Source organism: Cucurbita moschata, unplaced genomic scaffold (genome assembly GCF_002738365.1).
Source record: "Cucurbita moschata cultivar Rifu unplaced genomic scaffold, Cmos_1.0 Cmo_Scf00017, whole genome shotgun sequence".
NCBI classification, from domain to species: Eukaryota; Viridiplantae; Streptophyta; class Magnoliopsida; order Cucurbitales; family Cucurbitaceae; genus Cucurbita; species Cucurbita moschata.
Window position 1 is genome coordinate 3,825,081 of NW_019268533.1, and position 23,353 is coordinate 3,848,433.

The 23,353-nt window shown below is 37.6% G+C and overlaps 3 protein-coding genes and 2 non-coding genes across 7 annotated transcripts; all 5 read right to left on the reverse strand.

Annotated features, from left to right (window-relative positions):
- Positions 1 to 608: 608 nt before the first annotated feature.
- On the reverse strand, positions 609 to 8,992 carry LOC111455031 (protein EXECUTER 1, chloroplastic-like). 2 transcript variants are annotated; one of them, XM_023096550.1, is made up of 12 exons: positions 8,429 to 8,992; positions 8,060 to 8,176; positions 7,816 to 7,881; positions 7,218 to 7,324; positions 6,419 to 6,500; positions 3,587 to 4,333; positions 3,352 to 3,475; positions 3,094 to 3,266; positions 2,951 to 3,025; positions 2,741 to 2,833; positions 2,496 to 2,657; positions 609 to 1,053 (listed from the first exon to the last, which is right to left on the reverse strand). In XM_023096550.1, exons 1-11 carry the CDS (start codon positions 8,825 to 8,827, stop codon positions 2,565 to 2,567), a joined length of 2,076 nt encoding a protein of 691 aa, XP_022952318.1. In that variant the 5' UTR covers positions 8,828 to 8,992; the 3' UTR covers positions 609 to 1,053; positions 2,496 to 2,564. The 2 variants fall into 2 exon arrangements, with proteins under 2 accessions (XP_022952318.1, XP_022952317.1); XM_023096549.1 differs by having other exon boundaries at positions 609 to 1,068; positions 8,429 to 8,991.
- A 287-nt stretch (positions 8,993 to 9,279) lies between these two features.
- Positions 9,280 to 9,351, reverse strand: TRNAM-CAU. Its single transcript has one exon. It is a non-coding gene; the product is annotated as a tRNA-Met (tRNA).
- A 76-nt stretch (positions 9,352 to 9,427) lies between these two features.
- Positions 9,428 to 9,499, reverse strand: TRNAM-CAU. The gene has a single exon. It is a non-coding gene; the product is annotated as a tRNA-Met (tRNA).
- Positions 9,500 to 10,885: 1,386 nt separating this feature from the next.
- Positions 10,886 to 15,777, reverse strand: LOC111455342 (beta-ureidopropionase). 2 transcript variants are annotated; one of them, XR_002712573.1, is made up of 7 exons: positions 15,445 to 15,777; positions 14,285 to 14,392; positions 13,018 to 13,206; positions 12,700 to 12,927; positions 12,397 to 12,621; positions 11,031 to 11,476; positions 10,891 to 11,000 (listed from the first exon to the last, which is right to left on the reverse strand). XR_002712573.1 is itself a non-coding variant. In XM_023096968.1 (6 exons), the coding sequence occupies exons 1-6, from the start codon at positions 15,580 to 15,582 to the stop codon at positions 11,111 to 11,113; spliced, it is 1,254 nt and encodes a 417-aa protein (XP_022952736.1). In that variant the 5' UTR covers positions 15,583 to 15,777; the 3' UTR covers positions 10,886 to 11,110. The 2 variants fall into 2 exon arrangements, 1 of the variants encoding a protein (XP_022952736.1); XM_023096968.1 differs by having other exon boundaries at positions 10,886 to 11,476.
- A 2,422-nt stretch (positions 15,778 to 18,199) lies between these two features.
- Positions 18,200 to 21,076, reverse strand: LOC111455283 (magnesium-dependent phosphatase 1-like). The gene is made up of 4 exons (XM_023096883.1): positions 20,871 to 21,076; positions 19,815 to 19,986; positions 18,720 to 18,836; positions 18,200 to 18,631 (listed from the first exon to the last, which is right to left on the reverse strand). The coding sequence occupies exons 1-4, from the start codon at positions 20,978 to 20,980 to the stop codon at positions 18,464 to 18,466; spliced, it is 567 nt and encodes a 188-aa protein (XP_022952651.1). The 5' UTR covers positions 20,981 to 21,076; the 3' UTR covers positions 18,200 to 18,463.
- Between the last annotated feature and the right edge of the window lie 2,277 nt (positions 21,077 to 23,353).

Sequence of the window (23,353 nt, forward strand, 5' to 3'; positions counted from 1 at the left end):
TAAAGATTAATTGAAAAATACACGTCTAACCCAACCAATAAGTTAACCGAATAAAAGTCAAACTTTGCGGAGAATATTAACGTATGATCGTTTAGTATATCCCAAGCACCTTAGCTCTAGCCAGGTGTATACATGATTTTGGTGGACGGTCATACACCCTCATGTTGACATAACAAAAATAGTAAAAATCTAAGCAATGCGAATGCAAGTAGAAGGGATTTTGAACGAACATGTGGCCATGGGCAACACGCTCTGGACAAGCATGACCGAAACATACACGCGGCCGTAAACAACACTCTTTGGAACAAGAAGCACTAGTGATCTAGTGGTAGAATAGTACCCTGCCATGGTACATACCCGAGTTCGATACCTGGGTTGGTGCATTTTGCAATGATGATATTTGTGCCTAAAAAGTTGATCACATGGGTCATCAACATGATCTACCACAGCTTAGTCTGCCCACGTGAACATGTTAATTAATACACATTTGAAGCCCTGTTATCAATTTGTTCCATAATTAACACAAACTAAAATGAATCAACTTCTGAAAAGTTCAAGAATTGAACTTAAACCTGTTTATTTTAACAAGAAACATCAAGAACATGATATATATATCTCTGCAGAAACCAAAGATGAATATAAACAAGGAGAGAAGATTACAAAAGGGGTAAACATTGTGTTCATACTAATACAACAGTTGTCATGGTATGAACAGATGAATCTAATGGTGTTCTTGTTCCAGACTCCAAACTGGATATCTTGTCTTAAAAATGATATCTATATCTACAACTGTAAATAAGTACAGCTAAAGCAAATGATATCACAAGCATTGTTTTTATATATCACCACAAAACTTGATGGTTAAGAATTGATTAAGCAACAGAACAGATTAATAATATGTACAAGCATGGAAAGAATTGCCCGGAGAAGGAGAAGTGATTACGAGACTCGAGCGTTGGCATGAACCAAGCTTTGGTGATCAGGTTGGATAAACACAAAATCGCTCGCTTTGCTTGCAACACTGCTTATCTTTAAACAAGGGCTTTAGAACATCTGAAATTGCTATAACTGCATTAGAAAAAAATGGGGGAGAAAATGATCGGTATCAGATTGCTGCAAAGTTATATCATTACCTGATGTATCTAGGCATGCCTCCATAACCCTAGAGTGCATATTTTTTTAGACAAGTGATTCCTAAAAGTAAGATTCGAACTACTTTGTTGATCAAATATCTCAAGGCAAGAACACTTGTCTGAGATTTGAATCACTCCACAAACCAGATTGATCATGTCAAGCTTGAATGATTCTAAATTTTTCTATGGGGCATTTGACGAGTTGGAAGTTTTCTTTGTGGAGAAAGTATATTTATAGGTAAAAGACAGATTTTGATAAATGAAATTGAGCTCTCAAATTGAGACTTTTCCCCTGAGATTTCTAAGTTTCAAGCCATTCTTGTGGTAGATTGCATCTGAGTCATTCAATCAAACCTGAATCAAGTTCGATTATGGTTTCAAGCCATTCTTGTGGTAGATTGCATCTGAGCCATTCTTGTGGTAGATTGCATCTGAGCCATTCAATCAAACTTGGATCAAGTTCGATTGTGGAATGACTCAATTTAGAACAAGGTTCTAAATCTTGCTTTTAGATCTTTGATCTTGAGTGGTAATCTAATTCTAGCCTTATCTCTTGTTGATCCAAATTTTGTATAAGGAGGTGTTAATTTCTTTGATTCAAGGATTCTTGCTTCAACAAAAGCTTGAATCGTTGGGTTGAGGATTAGGGTTGCCTTACCGAAAGTTTTGGGGGGGTTAGACAATTGATGGGTCCGAGATTGATATCAAATCACTGGCCAAGGTCTTAGAAAATGGGGTCCAAACCCCTTTCGTTTAGAGAACATTTGGCTAGAGCATCCTTCCTTTAAATCCCACATGCCAATGTGGTGAAATGCTACGATTCTTGGTACATGGGAAGGGTATCATTTTATAGGGAAGTTGAGGTCTTTAAAAGAGTTACTTAAACTTTGGAATAGAGAGGTTTTTGGATAAACTTCTATAATAAATTGATAAGAACATGGAGTTTTTGTGGAAATTGAGGGAAAAAATAGATTTCCTAATAGAATTTAAGAGATTCCTCATAAAAAAATAAAATAAAATGGACACTCGAAAGCACATTGCATCTCTGTGTGTTTTAGTGAGCATGCCTCACGTCGATCCCTCGCTATCCAAGGAACTACACCTAGACGAGTGTCTCGACGCACATTTTAAACATCTAACAAGCATCGACACAAACATGAAACACAAGCATGAAACACAACTACGACACACATTGTTTAGCATCACTGACATGTGTTGGAGTGTGTTCGTACTTCCTAGTAATAGGTCGAAAAACTTGATAAATTTAAAGAGCAAAAAATAAAAAGCGTATTTTAACGAGTTACGAAAGGAACCCGAACCATGCAAAGTGAAGATGTTTTGAGGTTAGAGAGATGATCTTACCCTTACAGAATCGATGGAAGCACAAATGAATGGACGAACTTGAGATTTCAGTTTAAAATAAAATGAAATCTACTCTTGTAGCCTCAGCCGATTGAAAAACACCAGGAAATGAAATTCAGGTGCCCAATAAATAAATCCAACAACAGGTCCCCCTTTGATGTACTGCATAAGAACATAGATTACTCTCAAGCTCGGTAACAGATCAAACAAAATCACGAAGACAAGAAAAATGGTGAACTCCATACCTTTCCATCAAGAATAACAAGTTCGCCATCGACCCATCGAGGATTGCGAAAGCCTGGCTCAGCTAGCCTTCCTTGTCCTTTATATCTAGCAATCTAAAAAAACGAAGGTGCCACGAGATCATTCAGTAAAGAGAGGAGAAAGAGGAAGATCAAAACGGAGCAGATAAGGATAACGGTTTAAAATAATAGTCGACTAAGAATAAAAATTACCACTCCAAATTCTTCGGGAATGATCCCTTTATGAGGAAGCTGGTATCCTTTTCCAACCTTTGCACGAAACGCCACCTGGAAAACCATGACCATCCCGTCAATACCACGGGACATTGAATGGAAAGTCAAAGTAAACCAATTACCTTTCCAGCTGGTACATATGGATCCCCAATAACTTTCCAGGCTTCTACATATTCATAAAACTCAAGCTTTGAAGGCTCCTTATCCCCTCCTCCGTCCTCTTGCCATCGACCAAATTGGCGTCGTAGATGAATAATTTCTGATGTATATATTCCATGTGCGCCGATGTACAGTCCTGAAAGGGAACGAATTCTTGTTGATGCCTCCACTTGAGCTTTTTTCTATACTTGAATGGAATAAGAACTGTACAAAAATAATACCATTTAGAGGATCGGAAGAAGTCGGTATTTCAATGCGATTGAAACTCGTCGATCCAGAAAGAGGTTGATAGTTCTGTGCCTGGCTGATGGATACCTTTATTAACTCACTCAAATCTTTAAGTACCTGAAAAAACAAGTTCATAATGCACAAAAGTAAATAAATAAATAAAAATTGGCACCTAAGAATTGGAAAACTGACCAACAACTTATTAACATGCAAGAATTTCAAACCGACCTTCAACGGTATCTTTTCTTTGCCGACGAATTTGGCTAAATCGAGCATAACATGGTCAATACTACTTTGACCTCGAGGCTTGGGCTTCCTATCCATTGGACTTAGTTCCCTTTCGATCGATTCCTGTTTGTTCACATCATTCTCAATAGAGAAAGAAAATGAATAACGCCCCTTCTTTTCTAACTTCGCAGGTACTCGGAGTACATTTTTAGAAGAAAACCCACTAGAAAGCTTCTGAACTAAGCCGCTAACAATGATTTTGACAGCAAGTTCGTTTCGTCCCTGATTTTCAAGGAAACCGTCATCAACATCCAATTCAGCATCTCTCTCTTGTTGGCCATCCTTCGTCTTAGCTTCTACTTCCAACTCTTCAAAGTCGCTATCTTTCTCACTTTCTCCATCCTCCTCGTCTTCCTCTTCTTCGTCTTCTTCCTCCTCGATTATTTGCTCGATCACCTTAGATATCATGTCTTTGTCCATCTTTCCAGGGGTAGTCAGCTTCAAAACCTTGACCTTCACACCAGGAATCATATCTCTCAAAATATCCTGAAAAACGGGAAATCCAACAGCTATATCAGAGTCTCCATTCCTGATGTCACCATCTTCGGCTTCTTCGCCACCTACGATGAAAAGATCATCCTTTTCTTCAACGGGGTCTAAGGGATTCGATAGACTAGGTGAATCTATTCCTTTAGATGAACCATTTGAACTATCGGAGAAAACTCCTTTCCGCTTCAAGTACACAGCCTGAACATCCCAAAAAAGTACCTTAAGTAGCCAATTGTAGCCATTATAACATTTGGAAACAGATTCTAAGTGATTCAACCTAAAACTAACCATGATGAAAAAAAAGGTTGCAAACAAAAGGAGCCAAACCAAAGTAAAAATGGCTCCGATCAAAAGAATAAGATATAAGGATAATTTCGTAAAACTTTAACCACCAACGCCCAAAGAGAGACATAGAACCTAACAACGGCCACATCGTTAGACCTGTCAACCCTTAACAATAACGTAATGCTCCCAAATTTCAGCCTAAATTAGAGAACACACTAAATTTCATTCATTAACTTGAAGTTCGACAACAATGTCGTTTAACACATACTAACCCTCTTTGCTCAAGGAAACTGAACCAACTAAAGCTTCAACGTTTAACTGCTTCAACCTAAGTACCTAAGTAGTACCCTAATACTCCAATAGAAGGAACCTTTCAAGATTTAAATCATTCGAGAACAACTTCAATCTACCGAACAATGCTACTAAAACCAACCCTAAGCTCCAAAATCAAGCAAACACCAACTAAGTTCAAGGGACTAAACTTAAATTTTTGAAAAAATTAGAACTCATAGACAACTAAGATCAATTAATCTAAAAATTAACAGACAGAAAAGAGGAAACCCCAGTCCCTTCCTCCACGCCCTCCCGAAGAAAATCTCTCATAAGCTTCTCCATAGTATATTACTCACGGACACATGAATTGTAAAGAGAGAAAGGAAGTAAAGAGGAATACCACTTCACTGATTGGATGAGAGTAGTCATCACCTTTTGCGAAAAAACTTGTTTTCCACAAGGCCAACCTTTTTTAGAATCTTTTCCACAATAGGATCCCACTAAGGACGACTAGTCGAATTATGCCAAGGGTGACCAGGTGAAGAAGGCAATGAACCAACCTCATACCCAACCAAAGCAGCCCACCTAAATAATTTATCAGGTTCACACCCTTCAAGAATGTTAGATACCACACCTTTTGAGATGATCCTACTTAGAACATGCACCACAAGCAAGAAAAGGAATAGCGAGAGAGGGTCCCCTGTCTAAGCCCTCAAAGCACAAATCCTACCCCTCAGCCGACCATTGATAGGTATCGAATATTTCACAAAACAAAAGCAAGTCCAATTCAGGATCTCTATCCCTTTCTAGCTAACACCTTCCAGTCCACGTGGTCATATGCCTTCTCAAAATCAATCTTAAAGATAACCCCTTATTTCTTACGAGCTCTACAATCTTGAATCACGTTATGAGCATTAAGAGCCTGATTGGGAATTTGTCTGCCCTAAAGGAACACACCCTGAGCTTCAACGATCGTAGAGGGGAGGAAATTTCTCAATCTATTAACCAATGCTTCCGTAATAATTTTATAGACACCAGTCACCAGGCTAATAGGTATGAAATCTCTCGCCCTTCTTTCTCAATCCTTCTTAAGATTAAGATAGATGAAAGTTTCATTAAGGGAGTTGTTGAAGACCCCCCTCTCATAAAACTCACAAACGACCTTCCAAAGGTCCCCCTCTACCAACTATCCTTGAAGAAGGCCATATTAAGGCCATCCAAGCCTAGGGCTCTATTCCTATCAATATCGAAATCACCTTTTTGATTTCCTCTGGGGAGAAAGCTCCCCTTTCTCCCCATCTAAAGTAGACAAACCTTGGGTAGTGATAGAATCTAGTCCAATCCTTCCAAAGAGGGTCTAGCCTCTATAGGTTGAGACAAGAGAGAGGCATAGAAAGATAGGATCTCCCCCCTCAATCTCTCCATCCTCCTGGAAGCGCACAATCATTTTCCAAGGGGCCATTCTTACTATGATGACTGCCAGCCTCTAAAGTTAAACCCTAAACTAGGATGCCACCAAATTTTGAATCAACTATCTAATAGGTGCCTAATTTAATAGATTTCGGAACTCATTGGACCAACACACTAGGACCCTTTCTACAATACTCACAGCTAGCCCACCCTATCATATCAGTCGGTTTAAATAAACATATTTTGTTAGTAATCGTACGAAAGGAAAATTTTGATTCGTACAGCACATAACATTAGATGCTGTAAGATAGATACCTGCTGTTTGTATTCGCCCTTTTTATTCACTCTAAGAAAAATCTCAAACAAGGGAACACCATCTGCAGCCGTAGTAAGCTGCCTGAGAAAGTTGAGAAACAAAAAATCAATATTTTCTTAGCTGCAGCAGTAAATTAATAAAATATCTTTAAGAACAAGGATCATGGAAACTTTACAGAAGACAATAGCTCTTTCTTTCTTTTTGTATGAAATACCAGACTTCCATTGGGTGAAATAAAAGAATACACAGGCATACAAAGGAAGAAAGAAAACCCACAAAAAGAAGCCAAATACAAGAAGGGGCTCCAATCAAGTAAAATAAGACCTAATAAGAAATTACAATAAGGCCTAGACACCGAGGCCAAGAGAGAAACTGAGAATCTAGTAAAATGCTAATCATCACTTGCTGAATAGATTCTATTGTTTCTCGCACCATGCTAATCATCACTTGCTGAATAGATTCTATTGTTTCTCGCACCGCACAGACCCCACACACCAGCTTGCCACAAAGATAGCATTAACACACTAAAAAAAACAACCCTTTCTTACTGCAGAATAGCATTCGGGAACTAAAGCTCAATTTCCAATAATAGGAATAAAGGGTTCCACTAATCAAAGGACAATGGAACGAAAGAATTCACACATACTCTGACCGAAAGGGGGGCAGGTGAGGTTTTATAAAGTAGATGACCTTCTCGAGATGAGAGTTAAACAAAAACCACATGCATAATTGCTAGAGAGAGAGAAAGAAAAAAAGAAGTTGAAAGTAATGCAATACAACAAAGAATGAAGATCATACCGAGGACTGTAACTTCTTGCAATGTATCTACCATGTTCAGCAGTGATTCGAATAATTAGACCACGAGGATTGTGATTTTCTTTTGAAGTGCCAGACCACCAGCCAACCTAAGAAGAAGAAACCGAACGGAGAAAATCATACATGTACATTGTAATATAAAAATTGTTTCAGATTGTTTAGAAGAGTATCGAGGTTTAATTACTCAGAAGAAATTACTCAATCATGAAAGACCAGCATAACACGTAAACAAAATAGGAAAAAGATCACTGGAAATTCAAAACTCTCTCTTACATTTAATTACAAAGCTCTCAATACATTAGAAAATGGCTGACTACGGTGAGAGGGTTCGTGAGTTACTTTAAAGACGATAGTAAAGAAATAGCAACTAGTTCCGGGCTTGGGAGAAAATAGAAATGAACAAGCAAGTACACCCAGCTTGAACTACATGAGCTTCTAAAACCGATCAACCAAAAAGTCTTCGGGGTATATGCAAATTGCAAGTGCCAAACAACTGAGGAAAGGGGGTGGGGATGAACACATTACAGCAAAAGGGGACTAAAATACAAGCAATTTATTTCAAACTCTTTGAATATCTCACCAACCCAGCACCGGCATTGTCCCGAATGAAGGCTGCATCCCGATACCGCTCCTCCTCTATAGCTCTCTACAACAGAAAAAAGAGGACGTGTAAGAAAAGGACAACTACATCATTGAAGCAATAAATGGAGTACTTCTAGTTCTTAGGTGATCCAACCAAGTTGAAAAACAAATCAAATTCCAGCTGATGAATACTTCTGGAATATTGGAAATATGTTCCAAAGCAGTGTAAGAAATTTTCTAACATGAAGATGAGACATCGCTCTGCCAACAGTATCGTTTGTAGCCAAAGCCGCAATCGCCACCTTGAGTTTAGCAGCATCCTTATAATCCTCTGCATATACCGCATGACTTAAGCGCAACTGCGCAGGAAAGGAAAAACGAAACAAAATTAGCAAAGGAATTCTTCATTGTTCTTGCCATATTCTTTATGAACCTTTTTCCTCGGAATTCCACTCACTGCCCTATCCTTATCTTCCAATAAATTACACAAAACTCATTCTTCTTATTCTAATTCAAATCATTTCAAAACCTAAATTAGAAAGATCCGAGAAAAACCCAAACTACAACACATCAAACTCGAACAAATTACTAGGAAATCAAAATAAAATAACCTTAAGAAAAGAAACGAGGCGCTCCTGATCGTCGACCTCATCGAAATGCTTGCGCCAGCGATCCCAATCCCAGCTCCGATCATCGTCCACATCTTTCTCGCGCAGAACCCCACCGTCAGAACGATTGTCCTTTTCGCCGTCGCTACGGTGGTTCACGAGAGAGTCGAAGCGTCTAACGGCAGTTTGAAAGAGGTCTTGAAGTGAAGAGCCCCAACCCCATGGAGGGGAAGGATCAGAGGGAGAGGGAGAATCAGGGTTGTGGCAGTGGCAGATGGTATGGAATTGGGATGGCGGAGGAGGTGCAGAAGATGAATATGGTTTCAGAAATGGAGTTGGGGAATGGAATTTGGGAGTGGAGAAGAAGAGATGGTGAGGAGTGGGTGGAGAAATGGAAGCCATGGATGGATGAGACCGTATCTGGGGAGTGAAAGGCTAGAAACTAAAAGATGGGTGAGTGGAAAAACGCGAAATTGGACATACCCATTTGATGAACTTGTGATTTCATGTCTGTATTTATACAAAGAAAGAGAGAGGATAAGGATGTTTATGGGTTGAAACTCGAAACACAAAAATATGGGATTTTTTCTTCTCTTTTCCTTCAAATTTGTTGACTCATTTCATCAAAAACTATATTTTCAGGTCTCATAGGATCCCGGGACCTGTGGGTTTGGACCAAAAAAAAAATAAAAAAAAGAAACAACTTTTCTATCAGGCTAGGTTTCGATCCTGGGACCTGTGGAATATAGGCCCGCTACCGCTGCACCACTCTGATGGTTGGAAATGCATCACAAAATATATCATTAGAAACCAAGAGAAAAAGGAAAGAAAAAAAATTGAACGATAACTACTCTTATCAGAGCCAGGTTTCGATCCTGGGACCTGTGGGTTATGGGCCCACCACGCTTCCGCTGCGCCACTCTGATTGCTGGAAAGAAATTCAATAATGTCAAAGACCAAGAGAAAAAAGGAAAGAAAAAAAAAATAAACAGAAGCCACTCTTATCAGAGCCAGGTTTCGATCCTGGGACCTGTGGGTTATGGGCCCACCACGCTTCCGCTGCGCCACTCTGATCGTTGAAATGTTTTATAATTATTGAGAAAATCTCACAACGGCTCTGACAGAGACGAAGTTTGCGCCGGAGCTATCCTCTTGGTGGGTCTTCGCCGTCGGTTCAACGAGTTTCAATGCTGGTTCAGCGTATCTTCAACCCGGTTCAACGTGCTTTCGGTTGGATTAGGGTGATTCTCGACCGGTTTGCAACAGTCCAATCCGGCTGTGAGTACGTTTTGGCCCGATTTTGGGTCGGTTCAAGGCAATTTTCGACTGGTTCAACATACTTAGATCTGTTCCAACCAATTTTCCTCCGGTTCAAGGGGTTTTTATCCTATTACGGTCCGATTTAGTGTTTCTCCCATTTGATTGAGCTGGTTCAAGAGCTCTTTAAAGCATTTCTCATAGGATTTGATGAACTATAAGAATTATACATCTATGCAATAATAGCGATCCGTGACGGGGACTCTATTAGGATTAAACAAAAACGTCTATCAATTAACGAAAGTTTAGAAGTATTGGCATTTGTTAATTAAATAAATTTTCATTGATAACAATTGTTCTTTAAGTTTTACTAGATTCAATTTAGTGTTAATGTTGAAACTTAGTTTTACACCTTTTGAGTGGAGAAATTAAGGCCTAAAGGAGATTCGTACGAGTAAGTTTGCTTTTCAATCGTACACGTTGGAATCATCAAATTTAAACATTCCTCACAACAATATCGAATAAATATCAACTGTAACTCAATTTTTTGCATGCACTTTAGACACTAAAAATAATCAAATAGGAAATGATACTCTGAATCATAGAACTATAATGAAATATTAGACCTTGATACCCGTGCCACCTTCACTGCTGCTACCATGATCATAGCGATCGACTTTCTTGATTACAGCAACAATAACGTCACCAATATGAACATATCTGCATCACGATCCACCTAATATAGGTATTAGGACTGGGCATATGGATTTTGAGAATTAATTGTTGGGAGGAGACTGATGTGGATTTACTCAAATCCTTTTATCGACATGAGTGTTCTATATCGATAAAAAAAAATCTTATCAGTACAGTGAACAAGAAAGAATCTGCTTTACTCAAGCTTTTTTCCCATGGATACATTGTTTTACAGGGGAATAGAAAGGTGCTTAATTCCGAGAGCGCTTTTAAGCTTGAAGAGCAACGCCGCGTCTGCACGAGCGGAATGGATGAGCGAAAGGTGCCGTGCCACATATTCTTATACGGTCAAAAGGGGATCGATTCCGTAAAAGATGAGATCGGTGCAAATAAGCTAAGTAAATATGTGGTCATATGATATGATTTTTTATTGGGAATCACCTTAATTATTATACTTCATATTATGATGATACGATGATACGATGAGAGCCATGATAAGAATATATACTAGCAATCTAAATTCATTGAAAGTTCTTATCACTCCGCTGCTTGATTGTGTATATCTAAACTACACTTTGCAAGGCGACATTTGCTTAAAACAAAGAGTCACATGTTCAAAGCTTACATAAACATGTAAATTATGAGAAAAGCTTACAAACATAAGGGAAAGTGAACTTACTTGTTCAACTTACATATAGGCTTCTTTTCCGGTCTTTCCAAGTGATCGTACTTCCTTCAAGAAGCCTTCTTGTGCAACAAAGGATCAGAGATGACTTGAGGCTCAAACTCGGGCTTTAGATACCGAGCAAGCGTTTCGGCATACATCTCGTACCGAGCAGTCATTCGGAATCCCCATTTGTCTTTCAGCTGCCTACACAAGTTAAGATCCATGTCTGAGATTAATAAACCATCTCGGGAACGGGAGAGTGAGGGAGTGCAAGATGCATCTGGTGCTGAGAAATGGCTGGACCCATAGAAGTGACCAAAATCTGTATGCTGCGGTTTCCCGTCCCCCGAAGTGAAAGGGTTCGGGAATGTCTCCGTCCCTACACGATTGATCGATCCAACGAAATAACTATTTGCTATTGCAGCATTTCGGGCCTGCAAACATAGAATATTCCATTCAACATTATTTAACGGTAATAGATTGCAGTGCAGATGAAGTACACGAGTTTTCTATAGAAGTTGGTAGAAATACAATAGTAATAGGCTGCTCAAACAACAATCACAGTGAAACCAGTTTCGTAATTTATAATTATACCGGATGTGATTGGTCAAAGTGTAAGAAAGTGTAAGGTCATGTAGTCTGCTGCTTATATATAATTACCGCTTACTCAATGGTTATATAACTCAATAAAACTATATATGGTATATATGGTAAATGATATCATAAAGAGTACATAGCTATATACAGTAAAAATCTATATTGGTAGAGCTATGGTAGATAGTTACTGATAGTAGATGATCATATCTAGTAAAACTATATATATAATAAACTGAACCATATATATATTCTACTAGGCTGTGCTTTGAAAATGTACTTTGAATATATACTTTTTGTATTCTCTGTATTTTCTCTTACGCCATGTATTTAATATAAACCTCTAGTTAATATTTCTCCTCGCATATTCTCGGTAGAAAATAAACTTCTAGCCAATGTTCCTCTTTGCATTTTCTCTCACCTATTCTTTGTGTTCATCTAGATCGAGTGTGTGTTGTTGTGCAATCCTAACACAGAGTTAAAAGCATCCAAGCCCAAGGCTAAAAAATGTTAACACATCTAAGCCAAAGGCGAAAAAATGTTAACACAAAGTTAAAGCATCTAAGTCAAAGACGAAAAGTTGAAGCATCTAAGCCGAAAAAAATGTTAACACAAAGCTGAAGCGTGATTCGTAGTTCTCAATCAAAGAAAACGGAATAATTATCTGAATTCATATTCCTTGTTTGACTTTTGGGTATAACTTAAAAGTGAAATGACCTGGACCAAACAAGAGATGGATAAGAACAAGTTAAAGACTAACCTCAATAGGCCACATTGGTTCACTGAGTTCACCAACAGTTGCAGAAGGGTTGAAAACTATCTCAGCTCCATTTAAGCCGAAAGCTAACCAGTTTAAAGGGTGGTGCCTCCCATAGCATATATTTATCGCAATTTTACCATAGGCTGTCTCGAACACGGGATGCCCGGTGTTTCCTTCCATGTAGTACGTGCTCTCATTAAAGTCGCCAACTCTTGGTATATGGTTCTGCAACACTTCATTAAAAAAAGTATTTTTGACAGCCGAGAAAGCATGACATGAAAATTAACTCGAAATAACTGTTACCTTGCGATGCTTGCCAATTATGTTTCCATGATTTCCAATAACAACAGCAGTATTCCACAAAGTTTCTCCATGACTAACATCTCTCTCAAGAATGGAACTTACAATGACCATGTTGTATTTTAATGCAAGATCCTGAAGAAACCTTGTCGATTCCCCATCAATTGGCTCTGCAAATTCACACCACCGCTTCTCACGGGTACAAAAAGCAAATGGCATCATCCATGCTTCCTACATATGTATGTCTATGGATATTAAACAAAACCCAAAAAGAGATATAAGTAGAAATACACACGAAGAAAGCTGGCCAGGGAAACCTACTTGCAAGCATAATATGTTGACTCCAGAAGCACCTGCTGCATCAATAATTGGCTTTACTTTCTCAAGAATAGCCCTCTTTTGGTCTGAAAAGGGGGAAGTTGTTGGAAGAGCAATAGAATTTTGGATAAGACCCACCCTTACTATTCGAGGTACTCTCACTGATTCCTTGTCAGCAATAAAGCGGAAAGCCTGGAATGATTTAAGAGAACAATAGATAGAAACATCAATAAAATGCCATAGAAATTTATTTTTTAAAAAAAAAGAGCCACAAGCTCCTTTCATCACATAAATGTTGCATGGTGAATATAAAAATGGTTATGACATAGATCAGAATAGAAAGGTAGGTCACAGTAATTATTTTGCAGAGAGGCTTTCAAATGTTATCAAAATCTACTGTATCGTTAGAGATGAATAAAGGCAGGCCGCTTCAACAGGACCTATTCTCTTAATAGGCAGCAAAGCAAAATAGAAAAGGAGCCGAGGATGAGTGCCTTTTTAGCCTTTTTCTAAAGAATCTCATGTGAAGCTAACATGGCTCGCTACGTACAAGTATAGCCAAAGAAAGATGAGACGGGACGGACGGTCAGAGGCCGCAGCGGTTACAGGCATCATCCCCCCGTTGTTGGATAATTGATATGTTAGGATGACCATAAAGAGGTCTGACTTTCTAATCATACTTTTGAATTATTTTGATCTTTCCTCTTTTTGTATTTGTAAAAGAGAGGGCAAGAGAGCAATGAATGTGAGTTATAAAAAGACTACACAACCCATATTGAACTCGATTCTCTAGGAAGAATATGAATAAAAATCAAGAACTACATCTTTGTTTTTCGATATAAGAATTAATTTACCATAATCCATCAACTTAATTTTTCATATTCATCAATAACTTTACAGTACCAGAACAAGAGGTCATGTGTTCAAACCTCTATAATTTTATTTTCTTCCCGATTTATATTGGTATCCACTTGTTCGACCTTCAGCGAATTTCCAAGTTCACAAGTGAGGGGAATATAAGATTAAATTTTTCATAATTCATCTACTTACGATTGTTAGTGGTGATTTAACAAACCAATATGACAATATCATGTTTAAACAACAAAATAAAAGGTAGAGATTGCTAATTGTTTCTGGAAAAACAGATCTCTGGAACCAAATCAAGTTCTTACTAAAGCAAGCACAAATATTAATAGGTTTCTGCATTGAAAATAATATATAATCAAAGTTACCAAAGAAACTTAAGAAACGACTCCTACAAAGTTACTACCTGGAGGTCAAAATCATGCTTTAGAGAAAGACTCTTCACAGGCTCTGCAAGAGGAACAGTTTGAAGCGGCTTTCCACAGTTAAGCCCTAATAGCAACCGGCTAACTTCCTGGGATTAGCAACACAATTTTGAAGTTCGTCGAATATTTCAAATGATCAAAGCAAAGAAAGAACTACCAGAAGCATGCTAACAGAACAAAGATCTATATCAATTCAGAAGTCACATGTGTTGGATGAAAGTGTCCCACATTGGTTAATTTAACGAATGGTCATGGGTTTATAATAAAAAAAATACACTTTCCATTGGTTTGAGGCCTTTTGGGGAAGCCCAAAGCAAAGCCATGAGAACTTATGCTCAAAGTGGACAATATCATACCATTGTGAAGAGTTGTGTTCGTCTAACATAGTATCAGAGTCATGCCCTAAACTTAGTCGTGCCAATAGATTGGCAAATCCTCGAATGTCGAACGAAGGACTCCAAAAAAAAAAAAAAAAAGGAGTCAAGCCTCCTCAAAGGCAGAAAAAAATGACTAAGACTCCAAAGGAGTCGAGCCTTGATTAAGGGGAGGCGTACTTTGTTCGAAGGGAGGTATTGGATGAAAGTGTCCCACATTGGTTAATTTAGGGAATGGTCATGGGTTTGTAATCAAAGAATATACTCTCCATTGGTTTGAGGCCTTTTGGGGAAGCTCAAAGCAAAGCCATGAGAGCTTATGCTCAAAGTGGACAATATCATACCATTATGGAGAGTCGTGTTCGTACACTACATATATTATATCAGCACTGCTAATCGACTACGATTAATTCTTTTCAACAAAACAAAGTCTCCTCACCTTTGGTTAGAGTTCACACGATCATTTTCAAACCTTTAGCCTAAACAGAGTATCAACAGTTAACAACTAAATTTCGAATCAAAATGTTTAATCAGCTGATAAAACCTAATACATCCAAAAAATCAAGCATCTCTCAAATAAAGTAGGAAAAGATTTCCAGATTCACAGAATCAACCGCCTAAAAGTATGAAATCAAACAGAACTCGAAAAAAATGAGCAAAAACAATCGAATCGTAAACAGATCATCAACAATTTTCCGTCATCGCTAATATTTCAGCGAACTCTATCCATACAAAGAAAATCGATCAAAAAAGAAGAGAAAAACGACCTGGAATATCTGAGGTTTGAGATTTGCGGCAAGGAGTTGATGAAGCGAGTCGTAACCACAGACCGAGGCATCGTTAGTAGCGTCTTTTCCATCGTTAAGCTCTCCGTTTACAGCGTCAGTGTTTGAGATCTTCTCCATTGCTCTCTCTTCCTGATCTCGTTGAATTGGAGCGAGATGAAGGCGTGATCAAATTCAACACACAACTCGATGATGATTGATTATATGAATTGTGGTTTATCCGACAAATTATTGTAAAACCAGCGGAGCAATTCTAGCATACGATTGAGCTGTATCGCCATCACCAATCCGCCAGCCTACGAAAAATATTCCAAATTCTGGAATAATCCAAAAACAAATACATTAATTAATGATTAAAATATTATTTTCTTTGTATTATTTAATTTTAGTCCATTAACATTTTTTATGAATTTTTAAAATATATCCACCTAATATCTTTTTTGCATGAGAATTAATATAATTTATTTAATAAATTTCAACAAAAGTTACGTGTCAACATGAACTATAAAATATATAAATATAAATAAATATAAAATTAAAATATATAATATAAAATTAAAATTTTAAGATTAAATTTATTTTCCAACCCTCTTAAAAATGATTTTTAAATATTTAAAAGACGGTTCGGGTCCTCGCTGAAAAAGTGAGGCTTTCCAAGACGAGTAGACCTTAGTTACCCGTTTATTGGGACCTGCAAGAAGCTGAATTTCTTGGTTGAAAAAGGAGCTGGATCTTCACTAGAAGATCAAGGCCATGTCGAAAAATACCCGAGGCACTTCCTCTTAGCCATTAACTAGAGCTCTTTGTTTAAAAATGGAATCCTCTGATGAACCACCGATTGCTTGGTTGAGTTCTCCCACATAGCGTCAAGGAATCGAAGCAATCCTGAGATGGTATGGCATAGCGCTCGACATCTTCATGATTCTCGATCTAAGCCTCTTTAGCCCACTCTCTTTTTACATGGCCAACGAGTTGGTGTACTCTTCCTCGACGCTGACCCGATAGAAGTCAAGCCCTTTGTCTCAAAAAGAATGGTCTCAATCTTCTTCTTTCTTAGCATTACTGTAAACCATTTGATCCTAGTCGTCTTGCGTGGAAGGAGCCCGATGACAAAGATTTAGCTTCTCTCACCCCTAAATATATACTACTATTAGATTGCGTCCAACCACTCGATCGATTCTGACTCGAACCTAACCACTCCGCTTTTGGAGATGACAGAGACTTTACTCAACGTCTTGACCCATCCATAGTTGGCTAGATCTTCAAAATATATATTCAAATTGAATGGTACAATTAAATAAATAAATAATTTAGATAAACAACTCGAATAAACTCAAACAATATTTTAATTAGGTTGAGTTCATTGTTTAATAACGATTGTTCGGGTTAAAAAGTTGACCATTCGAACAAGTAAGTTAAGTTTAAAGAATATTTGAACCCGACTTAACCTAATTCACGAAAATCTTCAGAGTGCAAGCACAAAAATATTCCTCCAATTTTGATAATATAGAAAAACATTAAAAAGACAATGAAACTATATAAATATTTGTGCCTATCTCAATTCGCCACATGTCTGTTTATTAAATTTATTCAATTCATCATTGTGGAAAAAAACAGATCTGCTCTCTTTTGGTTCATCTTCCATTTTGATATGATTCGTGTACGAGCATTAATTTTGCTTTGATTTATGTATGAGAATTAGTATTGTTATGCCTATATAAAAGTTTGTCTAGCATTATTTTGAAGTGCGGAGTCATTGCCATTTTGTATTGTCTAAAGGCAATTGAGACGAATTTTGTACGAGAGACTTTATAGCATGAGAGCGTGAGAAATACACTTATAAACACTTTAGTTATAGTTTTTGTAGGCGAATTTCTTCTCTCCGAACATGTGGGTGTGTGAGTATGATCAATCTTGCTTCTGCTACCGCTACAACATTTAAATATCAGAACATTTTGGTTGTGGCATTAAGTTACGTGTCCCCTGCCTTTTATCATTTTAGGGTTTCATGCATTTGGCTTTGTTGTCTTTATGCTCCTCCATCTCCACAAGCCCCTTTGTTCTCCTCTCTCAAATTAGGCTAAAATTTTCAATTTGTATGGAAAACTCGAACACTTTGAATCACATTTGGTCGATCTCCAGAGTTTAGGATATTTGGGTCCTCAATGATGTTATTCGGTAACGGTTCAAGTCCACCGCTAGCCAATATTGTTCTTAGGCTTTCCAAGTTTTTAAAACGTATAGGCTAGAGAGAGGTTTTCACATCCTTATAAAAAATGTTTCATTCTCCTCCTCAATCGATGTGAGATCTCACAATTCACCCCGGACCCAAGCGTCCTTGCTGACACTCCGCCTTGTATCCACCCCCCTTCGAGGTTCAGCCTCCTCACTAGCACACTGTCCCGTGTCTGGCTCTGATATCATTTGTAACAGTCCAAGCCCAAGCCCAAGCTCACCACTAGCAAATATTGTCTTACTTGAGCTTTTCCTTTCGAGCTTTTCCTCAAAAAGTTTCTAAAACATGTCTGATAAAGAGAGATTTCCACTCTTATAAAGAATGTTTCATTCTCTTCTCCAACCGATATTGATAGATTGTTTGTTACCTAGATATTATTCTTTTCGACTAGAAACTCTTTTTTGTAGGTTGAGGCTCCTCGTACCTAGGCTGCTTCTTTGTTAATATCGCACAACAACTCACACTCAATCTAGATGAACACACAAAATAAAAAAGAGAAAATGCAACAAGTATAGGCTAAAGATTTATATTGATAACTCCTAATAAGTATCGTAAGAGAGAATACAGAGAACACAAAAAAATACATTTCAAAATACTACCCAGTTCAGTTTAATTATATATAGCTTTACCAGATATAATCATCTACCATATAACTATCTATCATATATAATTTAATCAAATATAACTCTGTTTACAACATACAACTATTTACTTTATATGTCATTTATCATATATAGTTTGCTATAAATAAACCGTGTCATTTTTTTACCCCGTCCTCTCAGATGAAGTTGAGTTTTGAGTGTAGTTTGTCCATTTCTTCTTGTTGTGGTCAATTTTGTTCATATTGTGGGCGTAAGTTGTAAGTCCCTGCCTCAGTGCCTCAAGATTAACTCCATTGTCAACCAGAATACTTGTGACTCCCATTTTTGAAACCTGTTGTTGCCATCACAAAACTTTGTTAAGATGGGGAAATACATAGATATGATATCCTTAAACTGTTTAGTATTAGTATGAGTTTTACCGTTACGATATTCCGATCCTCGTCGTCAAAAAATAGCATAGACGTGAAAGGTACGCCGGTACTCGAATGAATTCTCTGGAAATGATCTGTTTTGTGTGTCCAACTAGCAAAAATCTCCTGGAAATGTTCATCATGAAAAACAGGATACAGTTAATAACCAAAAATAAAAATGGCCAGAAAACCGTCTAAGCCTACTACTAGTAGATATTGTCATTTTTGGACTCTCTTGCAAGATTATCATTTTTGGGCTCTCTTGCAAGCTTTTCGTTAATGTTTTTAAAACGCGTATGCTAGAAAGAGGTTTCCACACCCTTATAAACAATGTTTCGTTCCCCACTCCGACCGATGTAAGATCTCACAGTCCACCTCTCTTCGGGGCTCAGCATCCTCGCTAGCACTTGTTCCTCCCTCAAATCGATGTGGGATCTCTCAATCCACCCCCCTTCGGGGCCCAGTGTCTTCACTGGCACTCGTTCCTCTCTCCAACCGATGTGGGATCTCACAATCCACCCCCATTCGAGGCCTAGTGTCTTCACTGGCACTTGTTCTTCTCTCCAACCGATGTGGGATCTCAAAATCCACCTCCCTTCGGGGCCCAGTGTCTTCACTGGCAGTCGTTCCTCTCTCCAACCGATGTGGGATCTCACAATCCACCCCCCTTCGGAGCCCAGTGAAGACACTGGCACTCATTCTTTTCTCCAACCAATGTGGGATCTCACAATTCACCCCCCTTCGAGACCCAATATCTTCATTGGCACTCGTTTCTCTCTCCAATTGATGTGGGATCTCACAATCCAACCCCCTTCACTGCCCAACGTCCTCACTGGCACATCGCTCAATGTCCACCCCCTTCAGGGTTCAGCTTTCTCGCTGGCACACCGCTCGGTGTAGACGCCTTTTGAAACATTCTTTTAGCTACAATCTTTGAAGGTTCATTCGTGCCAGGATCATAGAGAATACTGCTGGGAAAACATCATTCAAACCAGGAGAAATGGATAATTCTCATTCCACAAAGAAGCAGAAGAAATAGACTAAAACTTCAAAGCTGATAACTGAACAAGAAATGTAAAATGACTAATGCATTCGCATTCTCACCTGAGTTACGAACAGTGACTTGATTCCTAATTTATCAATAAACGCGTTGGCAATATCAGATGTTGGTGATCTAGAAGCGATGGCAAGGTCAATTCCCTTGTCTTTAAGTGCATATAATATGCCATTGGCATGAGGAAACAGAGATGGTTGTTCACGTTTTGAGAGACAATCACTGTCAAAAAAAATCAAATGGTTATTGAGCTAGTCTTTCGTGAATGAATTTCATCCCTAACGCTTGCAGATATTTTCTTTAGGATTTTTCTTTCGGGCTTTCTCTCAAGGTTTTTAAAATGCGTCTGTTAGGCCAATATTCATCTGTTGTCCATCGATTACACCTTTCAGCCTGATCTTAGGCCTTGGCTCACCCTCCGTGAATGAACCTTACTGAGGAACCCTTAGGTTTATAGGGCATTGGATTCTCACCAATGTTTGCGTTCGACGGAGAGTTTATCACACCCTTATAAAGAATATTTCGTTATCCTCATCAATCGATGCGGGATCTCACAATCCACACGAGGCTATGTGCCAACAAGAAGGTTGGGCCTCGAAAGGGACTGGATTAGGGGGTCCCACATCGCTAGGAGAAGAGAACGGGTGTCAGCAAAGACACTGAGCCCTGAAGGGAGTGGATTGTGAGATCCCAAGTCGGTTGAGGAGAGGAGAACAAAACATTGATTATAAGGGTTCAAAATCTCTCCCTAGCAAACACGTCTTAAAAACTTTGAGGAAAAGCCGAAATGAAAGCCTAAAGAGGACAATATCGGCTAACCGTGGACTTTTACCGTTACAATTTCTTAGAAGAACCTTCTCATTCGAGTCAAATTACAAGACAAACAAAATGAAAAACAATGAAAGCAAACGTAAACATAGACCACAACAGCCGATCGATTTCATCAAAACTCCCCTAACAGCAGAAGAAAGCACAGCAGCATTCAATCGGCTCAGAAATGAATCCAATAAAACAATTCAAGAACAAAAAAAAATCCATCGACGTGCGTTTTTCAGAGTCAACAATCGGAAAAGTGAATCAAAAGATGAAAACAGAGGAGAAAGTACCAATAGAATGGCCAGAGAGTGTAATCGAGGTCGAAAACTACCAATCTCGGAAGAACTTGAAACATTCCTATAATCTGCAGAGCCTCCGCCTTGACTCTCTCGTCGTCCATCTCTGTTCCTCCACTACGACGACGCGGAACTGCCTTGGATTCGATTCGCGCTTTGTCAAGCAATTGATTAGTTGAACGTTCAACGGTTGAAAATTGGGGTTTTGAAAATGTAGCAATTTCTTGAATTACAAAAACATAATAAAATATTTTGCCAAAATGAAAAAAAATACCTTTGTAACAATAAATAAAAAATAAAAAAATAATACGTATTTTATATCGAGTATATATATAAAGTCTATAAAAAAAACGGTATATCGATTATATACGTTATGTTCTGTATGATATTTGTTATACTTTATTAATAATATATAAGTACTATACATGCGATATTCGACCAATCTGAGCATAGCTTAGTGGAAAATGACGTCAATTTTTATCTTGAAGATTGATGATTTCATCTTTGTCTCTAAAATGGTTGAACTAAAAAAATGGTGGTATTTTGCTCGGGGTAGGCCATGTCACCCTTACCCTAAAAGTTATCAGTATCGTAGTTTCTAACGAGAGCTTTTCAAGAAAATTAGTAAACCTTCGACTTCAGGAAACTTAAGAAAAGAACCCGTGACAGATTTAAGAAAAGCTTTACTAGGACCGCTCATTCAATCCGAGAGTTATACAATATGGTATCTAGTTTACGACTATTCATTCAGTGTTCATAGGAATGATAACAGATGAGATGATCGGGTGAGAGCATTTAGGATGTTGTGCGGGCTATAAATGACCGTATTAGCCCCATTTGGAATTGTGTTAGTATAGCTATATTATGTTACATGAAAATTTTCAAGTTTTCAAATTCGACTTCCATTATCTACAACATATCAAGAAACTAAAATTGTATTGAGATTTATCGTAAACTTTCAATTTATTAAAATTCACCAAATAAATATTACTTTAATTTTTAATACAGATCTTTGGATATTTCTCAATGTCCCGACTATTCACGGAACGTGAGAAGCAGATGAATAATCATTCGTTTCCGGAAGAAATCCAAGAATTTCTCGGGAATCCTACAAAATCCATTCGTTTTCTTTTTTTCTGAGAGATGGTCAGGACTTCATATAGATTCGAATTCTGTTGAGAGGTTCACTAGGGATCAGTTCTAAAATATTTTATTTTTCAATGAACAAAAAAAAAAAAAAATTGAAATAATCATGCACCCATCTCTTCAATTGACCTTGATGGTTTCAATATATTGTTGGTTGTTAATGGCTTGAGTTGGTGCTTACTTAGCCTCTAGGATTTCCAAGGAGACAAAGTTTGTATCGAAGGTTATGATAATTATATTGCCACGCGGTTATGCACTCTTTGAATAAGAATCTATTTTCTGAAAGATTCTGACTTTCGATGGGTCTCCAAGATCTTTTCAATGACCTATATTGTGTTGAAGGGATATCTATATGATCCGATTGATTGCGTAAAGCCCGCGGTAGCAACGGAACCGGGAAAAGTATACAGAAAAGACCGTTCTTTTCTATTCTATTAATATTAGATTAGTATTAGTTAGTGATCTCGACTCAGTGAGTCATTTTTCTTCCGTGATGAACGGTTGATTCCAACTAAAAACTATTGGTGACATCATTTGAAACCTCATTCACAATAAAATTTGAGATCAAATGGAGTATGTACACACATTTTACTTTTTTATTTAAATGCTCTGAGTTCTTTATTCAAATATATTAATTACAACATAAAAAAAATAATAAAAAAAAAACGAAAAATCCCCTTAATTAAAATTAATAAGGAGTACCTTAGAATTCATGAGGGATTTACTTCTATAGCGGGAAATTTTTGTAATGCATACTAAATAATAATAATAAAGAAAATTTGCATTTTTCTATATTGTCAAAAAATTTCTTCTTTGAAATATTTTAAGTATTTGGAAAAAAAAAAAATTCGATTTCAGTTTTGGATATTAAAATTTTTTATTAATGGATCCTTTTTTAAAATCGACAAGAGCGGGTGAATCAGAAAAATAAATTATAAGAGTTGGTGAATCAAAAAAATAAATTAGGAATTAAATATATATATATATATATTTTTAGAATATACGTACCAATATTGATGGATCATACCTTTCATCTCTTTGTATCGTTTCATTTGATCTTTTAGGTCCCTACTTCACCTTGACCGTATATTCATGGATCATACCTTTCCATTTGATGTCCTTAAAGCCTATATGCAAGGGAATATTTACTTATTCTAACATAATTTTGGTGTCTATTTTTATAGAAAAAGTTGTTTATAAGAGTAAATACGGAAAGTTTTGGAGGTACTAGAAATTTTTCAATAAATAAGAAACAAGCCCATATAGGTAATGACAGCCACTAGGAAGCATAAAGAAACTTATCTCTGAAATTTAAGGAAGACAGTAATGCA